Raw genomic sequence first — 9,882 nt, 5'->3', positions numbered from 1 at the left:
GTACTGTAGGCTATGGAGCCCGAGGAGAGGTGCGGCTTGGCATTGGGTACTGGGATGATGGAACGACGGCGCGGGTACCGGTGCATGGCGGGACCATGGCAGGGGGTAGTAGCGCACGGATATATCATGCCTCACGGACAATGCACACACACACACACACACACACACACACACACACACACACACACACACACACACACACACACACACACACACACACACACACACACACACACACACACATGGGCTTTCGTTTCGTTTTTTAATACACACACACATACACCGGCGTAGGTATTTGTCCGTAACTGCGCACGATTGTTTGGCGGCTTTGTTCCGTTTGTTTTGTGTTTAACACACACACACACATGCGCAATGTTTTCCTTGTGCTCTTTAACACATACACGCACACGTGCGCACAGGTGACGTTCACCCAGCTGGAGACGGGCCACCTGCCAGCGCGTGAGCACCGTGAGGAGGAGATCCGCGCCTTCCGGAAACAGGTGGGCATGTGTGAGAGTGTGTGTTGAAAAGAAAACAACAAAACGAAGCCCGCCCAGACGGCGCGACGGAGTTACTTACGGATACCTACCGATACCGAGCGTCTTGTAGCCGCGTCGACCCCGGTAGTCATACTTACCCGCAAAAAGCCTGGAACCCCCCCTCGGGCGATCGACGAACGACCTGACCCCGAGTGGCACCCATATGCATTGTATGCGCCGCGCCCTGGGCGCGCTACAACGGTGACCCAGCACGCCTAATGCCCTGATTCCCGCCCGCTGTTCGTAGTCGAGCTCACCTACGGGTGATAGAGGAATTGCAGGCACAGGGCGGCAGCAAGAAAGTGTCACGAGCAGGGAAAATGGCGACAGCGATGTTAAGGGCGGCGTGCAGCAAGCAAGCTAGAACACGCATCCCAGTCCCGGCCCACTAATGATTGCGGGAAAAGAGAGCGAGGCTGTGGTCGTCGAGAAACTTATAAGGAGTCATCGGCTGCATGGGGTCAAGTCGGCGGGCGTCGGTTGTGGAGCACTAGAAGGCAGCGAACCCCCCGAACTGCTGGACATGCTCTAGTGTGTTCGTGCGTGTGGCGCCGCGGGCTGGCGGGAGCTGGCCTCCCGCTCCCCACTCCACGACGTCACCGAGGCTAGGCATGCTCGCGGCCGCAGTGGCCGCGTCGGCTGTCCGAAACAAGCCCCCCGGGGGGCATCCATATACTCCCCTGAAAGGAAAAGCGCGCCGGTGTGTCCACCAGTCCACGGGCCGGGCGAGGGGGCGGGCGCATGGTAGTGCTGCGCCGTACGCCGCCGCGACAGCACGCTCGTGACAAAGCCCGCCGATGATGAGAGTCATCGTGTAGTCCCAGAAGCTCGCAGCAGTCGACGCCGCGCGCGCGCCATCGATGGCATGTCATGATTGCATCGCGGCTCCGGACAAGGTCCTGGCCCTGTGACGCGGGCTGAATAAATAGGATACGAGCGTGATGCTGGCACCGAGGTCCGCGGGAGCGGGTCGGCGAAGTGGTCGACTTGTTCTTGAGCTCGTTGTCGCCCAGTCCGCCAGGTCGCCCAAACTACCCCAGCTCCGCGCACCCGGCCCGTTGGAAAGGTACAGTACAGTTAAGCAAAAGCAAATACCGGGGGCTTAAAAGCCCTCAGCCCAAAGGCCCGCCCATAGGTCCCGAATTGGAAAAACAAACGAGCCCCAGCCAGAAGCGCCAAGACCCGGCCTGAACCCCGGAGCAGCCCTGGCGGCCCCTGACAGTCCCAAGACGACACAGGTAATGCCCATGTGTTGAAAAGAAAACAACAAAACGAAGCCCGCCCAGACGGCGCGACGGAGTTACTTACGGATACCTACCGATACCGAGCGTCTTGTAGCCGCGTCGACCCCGGTAGTCATACTTACCCGCAAAAAGCCTGGAACCCCCCCTCGGGCGATCGACGAACGACCTGACCCCGAGTGGCACCCATATGCATTGTATGCGCCGCGCCCTGGGCGCGCTACAACGGTGACCCAGCACGCCTAATGCCCTGATTCCCGCCCGCTGTTCGTAGTCGAGCTCACCTACGGGTGATAGAGGAATTGCAGGCACAGGGCGGCAGCAAGAAAGTGTCACGAGCAGGGAAAATGGCGACAGCGATGTTAAGGGCGGCGTGCAGCAAGCAAGCTAGAACACGCATCCCAGTCCCGGCCCACTAATGATTGCGGGAAAAGAGAGCGAGGCTGTGGTCGTCGAGAAACTTATAAGGAGTCATCGGCTGCATGGGGTCAAGTCGGCGGGCGTCGGTTGTGGAGCACTAGAAGGCAGCGAACCCCCCGAACTGCTGGACATGCTCTAGTGTGTTCGTGCGTGTGTGTGTGTTTTAAAGAGCACAAGGAAAGTATAGCGCAAAGACAGTGTATGCGATGCAGCAACCCGGGGGGGATCGGAGGATGCCATACAAGGTAAAGGGGCTGATCGGCACGAAATGATTGTGCTCGTGGCCGTCGTTCCTCCCCCCTACTCATCATGCCTAACTAAATATGAATGTAACCCCCCGCCCTCCCCTGCCCTCCCGCCCGCCAGTCCCGCGCCTCCGCCCTCGAGGCGGGCGCTGCGGCAGGCGGCGGCGGCGACGACGCGGCGGACCTGTCGGAGCGGCAGCCGCTGTTCCTCAAGGACAAGGGGGACGCCATGTTCAGGGCGGGGAACTTCAGGTGCGTGCGTGCGGCGCGTGCGTGTGTGCGGTGCGTGCCGTGCGTGCGTGCGTGCGTGGTGTTGAAGACATGACGAAGCGCACAGGACAGCAACTGTAGTGCGGTGTGGCGCTAGCGGCATAGTACGGTACCTTTCACGTGCGGTACCTTCCTGCGCCCACCCGCTTCCCGCTTCCCTCGCACCTCCACACAGCGGCGCGCTGAACGCCTACCACCGCGCCATCGCGCTGGACGACGCCGCCTCCGCCGCCGCCTCCGACCCGGCCGCCGCCGCGCCCGCGCTGCGCTCCAACCGGGCTGCCTGCCTGCTGGCGCTGGGCCGCGCGGCGGAGGCGGCGGAGGACTGCGACCGCGCGCTGGAGCTGCTGGCGGGGGCACGCAGCAGGTGCGTGTGTGGGGGGAGGGGGGGCGGGGGGTGGTTGGGTGCGGGGAAAATGTGTGTGTTGGCGGTGTATGTGTGTGATGAAAAGAACGAACCCCGCCCGCCACATGTGTGTGTGTGTGTGTGTGTGTGTGTGTGTGTGTGTGTGTGTGTGTGTGTGTGTGTGTGTGTTAGAAAAAAACAACAAAACGAAGCCCGCCCAAGCGGCGCCGGAGTTACTTACGGATACCTACCGAATACCGAGCGTGTGTGTGTGTGTGTGTGTGCGCGCGCGTGTTGGGAAAGCACACGGGTAAACGGCGTATGTGCGTGGGGTGGGTGCGTGAGTGCGGCTGCGTGAGGGGGACGGACGAAAGCTGGGCGGCATGGACCGTGTCGAGGGGGCTGTTGTGGGGGTGCCGCACCCGTCGCCCTATCATCGGCAACGACAGCTTCAGTAGCAGCTTCATCACTCACGCTCCGCCTTGCCCTTGTGCCCCCCACCCCCTGCCTGCTGCCCGTCCTTCAGGCTGGAGTCGGGGCTCATGGGCGGACCCGAGGCGGCGGCGCTGAGTCAGCAGCTGGTGCGGCTGCTGGTGCGGCGGGCGCAGGCGCGGGCGGCGCAGCTGGGGGCAGGCGGCGGCGGCGGCGGCGGCGGGCGGGACAAGGACCGGGACGCCGACAACCTGTGCGCGGCCCTGCGCGACTACGAGGACGCGATCAAGTGAGTCGGGCGCCGCTTCATTCAAACCTGTGGTGTGGTGTGGTATGGAAATGGTGGGTCGGCTGTGTGCGGTCCCCTGTCTGTGCAGGCAGACACCGGTTTTGGCAGGCTTGGGGGGGGGGGGTAAAGGTGTGATATGCCCGGTGGTGTGTTGTGGTGTGTTGTGGTGTGGTGTGTGCCACAGCGCGCGTCGCAACAGCCGTCCCCATGCCGGCTCTCCCTCACCGTGTCCCGCCACACCACTACCTCACCTCCCCCACCACTCAACCCACCCATGGAACCCATGCTCCCATTGTTTCAACCCTGCAGCCCCCCACCACCTCACCTCCCCCTCCCTCTCCACCTCACCTCCCTCCCCCCACCCCCCCAGGCTGGCCCCCTCCGCCGCCGCGCTGGCCGCCGACCGTGACGAGCTGCTGGCGGCACTGGCGCCCGCGGACGCCGCGGCGCTCAGGCAGCGGGGGGACGCGCGCTTCAGGTGCGGGCGGGCGTGTGTGTGTTGAAAAGAAAACAACAAAACGAAGCCCGCCCAGACGGCGCGACGGAGTTACTTACGGATACCTACCGATACCGAGCGTCTTGTAGCCGCGTCGACCCCGGTAGTCATACTTACCCGCAAAAAGCCTGGAACCCCCCCTCGGGCGATCGACGAACGACCTGACCCCGAGTGGCACCCATATGCATTGTATGCGCCGCGCCCTGGGCGCGCTACAACGGTGACCCAGCACGCCTAATGCCCTGATTCCCGCCCGCTGTTCGTAGTCGAGCTCACCTCGTGTGTGTGTGTGTGTGTGTGTGTGTGTGTGTGTGTGTGTGTGTGTGTGTGTATGTGTGTGTGTGTGTGTGTGTGTGTGTGTATGTGTGTGTGTGTATGTGCGTGTGTGTGTGTGTGTGTGTATGTGCGTGTGTGCGTGTGTCGAGGGAAGCGAATGCGTACCCGACTGACTCGGTGGACCCGTGGCCGTGTGTCGTGGCCGTGTGTCGTGGCCGTGTGTCGTGACCACATGTGCGCTGCTGCTGCTGCTGCCCCCGAGCCTCGCCTCCGCGGCCTCCTGTGTGCCTGTGGACGCAGGGCGGGCGACTACGAGGGCGCGGCGGAGGCCTTCAGTGCGCTGCTGGGGCTGCCGCGCGGCGGGGTGCCGGGTGAGGCGGGGGGTGCCGGGTGAGGCGGGGTGCCGGGTGAGGCGGGGTGCCGGGTGAGGCGGGGTGCCGGGTGAGGCGGGGTGCCGGGTGAGGCGGGGTGCCGGGTGAGGCGGGGTGCCGGGTGAGGCGGGGGCGAGAGGGGAGGCGGGGGGAGGCGGGGGCGAGGGGCCACAGGGCATCCGGGCCGTGCTGGGGCCAGGGCGTGAGGCCGACGGTGTGCCCAGCGATACAGTCGTCTGGCGGCGGTCCCACGACACACCGCACTGCAAGCCCTCGGTTTAATTTGGGCTGGTATTTTCAACCCCCCGCCCCCTCCTGCACACGCTGCTCGCTGCTGTGCTTACTGATGGAAGTGGTGCAACCTCTGCCCGCCCCACCCCCACTGCCCCCACTGTCCCCACCGCCCCCTGCCCCCCCTAGAGTCGGAGCGCCTGGCCGCCTTCTCCAACCGCGCCGCCTGCCACCTGGTGCTAGAGCGCTTCGCCGCGGCAGTAGCAGACTGCGATGCGGGACTGGCGCTACTGCTGCTGCTACAGCCGCAGCAACAGGCCCAGGCGGCCGCCTCCTCCTCGGCTTTCGGTATGGCGGCGGGCGGTGAGGGCCGGCGGCGGCTGGCGGAGTGGGCGGCGGCGTCGCTGCCTGCAGCAGCAGCAGCGGATGCATCGTCACCATCGGGCGGCGCGGAGTCGGCGGCGGCGGCGCAGGCGGCGGTGTCGGCAGCACGGCTGCTGACGCGGCGCGGTGCGGCGGCGGCGCACCTGCAGGACTTTGCGGCGGCGGCGGAGGACCACGCACTGGCGGCGGCGCTGCTGCGGCGGCTGCCGGGGCCGGAGCATGCGGCCAAGGCAGAGGCGGCGGAGGCGGACGCGGCAAGGATGCGCGCGCTGGCGGAGGGGCGTGAGCAGCCGCCGTCGCGGCCCGCGGCAGAGGCGGCCAGTGCGTCGCAGCCTGTGGTGAAGGCGGAGGCGGCGGAGGGGGTAGAGGCTGGTGGATTGGAGGGCGCAGGCGAGGGGAGAGGGGCGGGAGGCGAGCAGCAGCAGACATGCGAGGTGGCGGGAGGAGGTGCAGTGGCAGCTGGCGGGAGAGGGGCGGGCGAGGGCCTGGCGGATGATGACGTGGACGACTGATGGCTTGGCGAGTGCGAGTGTAGGTGCGGGTGCGGGTGCGAGTGTGACCATCAGGGTGAGGGTGTGGGTGCGCTGCCGTGAGAGGCGGCAGGGTGCCAGGTCAGGCGGTTGATGCCGGACACGCAGAAGACACGGGCGCTCGTGAGCGCCGCTGCTAACTCTTATTTGTGGAAAAAGACTTCATAGTTGCCTGCGGTATTGCACGGGGCCAGTCGGCCCCTGGTTTGGCGTGGCTTGGCGGGATCCTGCTTGCGTGCTGGCGACAGTGTATCCTTGCCGGCAGCCCGGGTTACCTCCCGGAACTCGGCGAACTCTCACGAAACTTACTCTGACACTCATACTGCATCTCAAACACGTCGTTGCGCACGTCTCGCTGAGCTCGACTTTCCAAGGTGGCACTTTCGCTGTCGTGCCAATACGCCCGCGACCACTCGCTTCAATGTTCTAGCAAGGCGTTTGGCTGTACGGAGGCGAGGACTGCAGCAACGACACTGTTGCTAAGCTTCAGAAGGCGAAATGGTGAGCTTGCTGTCGCCCAAAAGCGCTCTTCCACCTTCCAACCGTCCCCCTCGTAACGATTTCAGGGCAACATATGCCTGAAAGGCACTAAGCGTTCTTCAGATGACGCAGCATCACAGGTTGGTGGTGCCTCACGCAGAATTTTGCACGTCAGCTCGCGTGCCAATTACCAACTGCGTACCGGCCTGTCTTACCTGCAATTCCAGACATCGCAAGACATTGCGTACCCGCCGCCCACTCTGTGGAAGCCGCGAAACCCTAAAGAAATGGTGGAGCGCCCGCGCGAGACGCTTCAGGTGCGCGCGCGAGCTTGCCAGAGGCGCCACCAGAGAGGCGATTGATTAAAAAGGCCTGGCAGGCGTGCAAGCCGCGGTTGCTAGAGACGTGGAAACGACATATGGTAGTCTGGGATACTGGACGTGGGTAGTGAACTTGGGGCGTGCACCCCACACCCGCGTCTGGTTCTTCCGCCTCTCGTTCTCCACGCCCCTTGGCAGACAAGGTCGTGCCCTCCTGTCCATCCGCGTACTTCACCTTGCAAATAAGCAGCGCTGTCTGCTGGCACCCCATCAGTCATCACACTCAGCAGACCCTCGCAACACCTCCCCCCTCCCCAGGACCTGTGTGTCGCCGCGGTGGTGTCGGCCTGGGACTCCCTGCCCACACCCGCCCTGGAGGCACTGCCGTCAGACCTGCTGCAGGTGTGTGTGTGTGTGTGTGTGTGTGTGTGTGTGTGTGTGTGTGTGTGTGCGTGCGTGCGTGCGTGCGTGCGTGCGTGCGTGCGTGCGTGCGTGCGTGCGTGCGTGCGTGCGTGCGTGCGTGCGTGCGTGCGTGCGTGCGTGCGTGCGTGCGTGCGTGCGTGCGTGCGTGTGTGTGTGTGTGTGTGTGTGTGTGTGTGTGTGCGCGCGTGTGTGTGTGTGTGTGTGTGTATTTTTACGTGTGTATGGTACTCGCAGCGTCCTATGGACCGGCGAGTGCTGTGGTGCCGGCGGTGTCGGGGTGTCCCACATGCCCCAGCCTCCCCGGCAGTCCGCCTCCCGCCCCCTCCGCCCCCGGCAGTCCACGGATCCCGCGTTCCCGCAAGCTGCTCCATCCCACATTCCCCCTGCCGCCACCAACGCCGGCGCGGCTGCGCCCGCCCCCCCCCCTCGCGTGACCTTTTCCCTCTTCCTCCCTCTCTCCTTACCTCTCCCTCCCTCTCCCCGCCTCTCTCCCCGCCTCTCTCCCCACCTCTCTCCCTCTCCCCAACCCTCCCTCTCTCCCCACCTCCCCACCTCCCTCCCCACCCCTGCAGCGTGTGTTTGACGAGCTGGTGGCCACGGGCCGCTTCGAGCTGTGCCACCTGGCCCGCTTCAACACCCTGGACCTGGACACAGTGGCGCTGGTGGGCAGCAGGGGGGCGGGGGGCAGGGGGGCTGAGAGGGGGGCAGCAGGGGGGCTGAGAGAGCGGGGGGGGGGGTGTAGATGGGGGTGAGGGAGGGAGGCGCTTCCGCCCTCGTGCCCTGCCCTCGCTCGTGCGCTGCAGTTTGCGCCGCCGCTTCAGTCACACAGACCAGCTCCCAGCCACCCCAACTCCAAACACACACACACACACACACACATACACACACACGCACGCGCACCCTCACAATTACGGTATACGGCATGGTGAGAACACACCCTCATCCACACCCGCACCCACATCCACACATTCACACCGACACCCACACCCACACCCACACCCACATTCACACCCGCACCCACATTCACACCCGCACCCACACCCACACCCAACACGCAGGTGGGGCGGCCCGACGTGCGTGATGAGCGGCTGTCCTCGCTGGACAGGTGCTCGCGGCTGCGGAGCCTGGACCTCACAGGCTGCTCGCAGGTGCGTGTGAGGGGGGGTGGGGGTTGGGGGGTTAGGTGGGCGTGAGTCTGGAGGTTGTGGCGAGATACACACACGTGCACGCGGGCATTCCCCTCATGCGGCTCTGTTCCTGACCCACACGCCCTGCACACACGCACACATGTCGCGCTGTGCCCAGGTGGGGGACGCGGGTGTGGCCCGGGTTGGGCGGCGGCACGGCGGGCTGCGGCGGCTGCGGCTCAACCACTGCCTGGCTATCAGTGACAGCGCCATGCACCACATACGGGGTGAGCGCGGAGGGAGGTGGTGGTAGGAGGGGAGGGAGAGGTGGGGAGTGGTGGTGGTGGAGTGTGGTGGGGTGGTGGTGGGGTGGTGGGTTGGGGTGGTGGAGTGGTGGGGAGAGAGCATGTGTGGTGGACATAAGAGAGCCCACGTGAGGGGACGGCGTGTTTAGAAAGCGAGACCGCGGCAGGGCGGTATGTGGACAGGGCGGCGGGCGTGAATGAGTGCGCACTGCCCGCTGCTGCCCGCTTGCTCTCGGTGGAGAGGTTTGCTCGTATTTGACCTTGACTCCACCCCCCTACTGTTCCTGGCTACGCCTTCACTTCTTAAACAAATCATGAATGTAAACCCCCTCCGCTAGTTGAACTTGGTTTCGTTTAGCTTTGGCTGGTATTTACAACCTCCCCTCACCGCCGTCGTCCCTCCCGCTCCTCCCTCCCCTCCCGCATCCTCCCTCACAGGCCTGACGGGCCTTGTGGAGCTGGAGCTGCGCGGCTGCGAGGGCCTCACGGGCGAGGGCCTGATGCACCTGGCCGCCCTCAGCGCCCTCACACGACTGGACCTGGACCAGTGCACGGCAGTCAAGGTGGGGGGGGGGGGGCAGTGTGGGGGGGGAGTGGGGGGAGCGGGAGTGGGGGGGAGTGGGGGGGAGTAGAGGAAGGGCAGGGCTTGATCAATCCAAACCCAATGGGGGGCCCTCATGTGAGAACCAAGGATATGAAGTAGGGGTGGGTGGGTAGGCATGGGGTAGCCATCGTGGGTAGCCATCCATAACAGACAAAGTGGCTTGGCACATGAACGGCTACACACACACAAAACACGCCCATACCGCCTCTTGGGCTTTCCTTGGATTCCGAAATGAACTATCCCCCACCTCCATCTCCCGCCACCCCACCTCCACCTCCCGCCACCCCACACACCACCTCCACCGACCTCCACCCACCTCCACCACCTCCACCTCCCCCCCCCCCCCCAGGGCGGTCTGCAGCACCTGTGTCCGCTGCGGCGTCTGGCGGTGCTGCGTCTGGGCTGGTGCGCCTTCCTGACAGACATGGAGGCGGGCTGGCTGGCGCGTGGCGGCTTCAGTGGGGCACTGAGGGAGCTGGTGCTCAGCCACACACAGGTGCGGGCGGCAGGGAGGGGAGGGGAGGGGGAGGGGGAGGGGGAGGGGGAGGGGGAG

At 65.1% G+C, this 9,882-nt stretch overlaps 2 protein-coding genes across 3 annotated transcripts in view; both read left to right on the top strand.

Moving 5' to 3' along the window:
• CHLRE_11g467560v5 (uncharacterized protein) overlaps positions 1–6,237 on the top strand; it is an 11,960-nt gene extending 5,723 nt beyond the window's left edge. The window contains exons 8-15 of one of the 2 annotated variants that reach the window (XM_043067311.1): positions 420–500; positions 1,706–1,777; positions 2,567–2,697; positions 2,891–3,082; positions 3,588–3,782; positions 4,153–4,260; positions 4,855–4,925; positions 5,346–6,237. In XM_043067311.1, the coding sequence (XP_042919311.1) occupies positions 420–500; positions 1,706–1,777; positions 2,567–2,697; positions 2,891–3,082; positions 3,588–3,782; positions 4,153–4,260; positions 4,855–4,925; positions 5,346–6,052 (1,557 nt within the window). In that variant the 3' untranslated portion in view covers positions 6,053–6,237. The remainder of the gene's footprint in view (positions 1–419; positions 501–1,705; positions 1,778–2,566; positions 2,698–2,890; positions 3,083–3,587; positions 3,783–4,152; positions 4,261–4,854; positions 4,926–5,345) is intronic. The other variant, XM_043067312.1, reaches the window with a different exon arrangement.
• A 170-nt stretch (positions 6,238–6,407) lies between these two features.
• CHLRE_11g467559v5 (uncharacterized protein) overlaps positions 6,408–9,882 on the top strand; it is a 9,236-nt gene continuing 5,761 nt past the window's right edge. The window contains exons 1-9 of the mRNA XM_043067310.1: positions 6,408–6,571; positions 6,637–6,690; positions 6,778–6,867; positions 7,189–7,272; positions 7,866–7,955; positions 8,352–8,441; positions 8,599–8,707; positions 9,164–9,288; positions 9,679–9,825. Of these exons, the coding sequence (XP_042919310.1) occupies positions 6,569–6,571; positions 6,637–6,690; positions 6,778–6,867; positions 7,189–7,272; positions 7,866–7,955; positions 8,352–8,441; positions 8,599–8,707; positions 9,164–9,288; positions 9,679–9,825 (792 nt within the window). The 5' untranslated portion in view covers positions 6,408–6,568. The remainder of the gene's footprint in view (positions 6,572–6,636; positions 6,691–6,777; positions 6,868–7,188; positions 7,273–7,865; positions 7,956–8,351; positions 8,442–8,598; positions 8,708–9,163; positions 9,289–9,678; positions 9,826–9,882) is intronic.

Source organism: Chlamydomonas reinhardtii, chromosome 11 (genome assembly GCF_000002595.2).
Source record: "Chlamydomonas reinhardtii strain CC-503 cw92 mt+ chromosome 11, whole genome shotgun sequence".
Taxonomy (NCBI): Eukaryota; Viridiplantae; Chlorophyta; class Chlorophyceae; order Chlamydomonadales; family Chlamydomonadaceae; genus Chlamydomonas; species Chlamydomonas reinhardtii.
The sequence above is the reverse complement of the archived record's forward strand: the minus strand, read 5'-3'. Positions and strand labels throughout refer to the sequence as shown.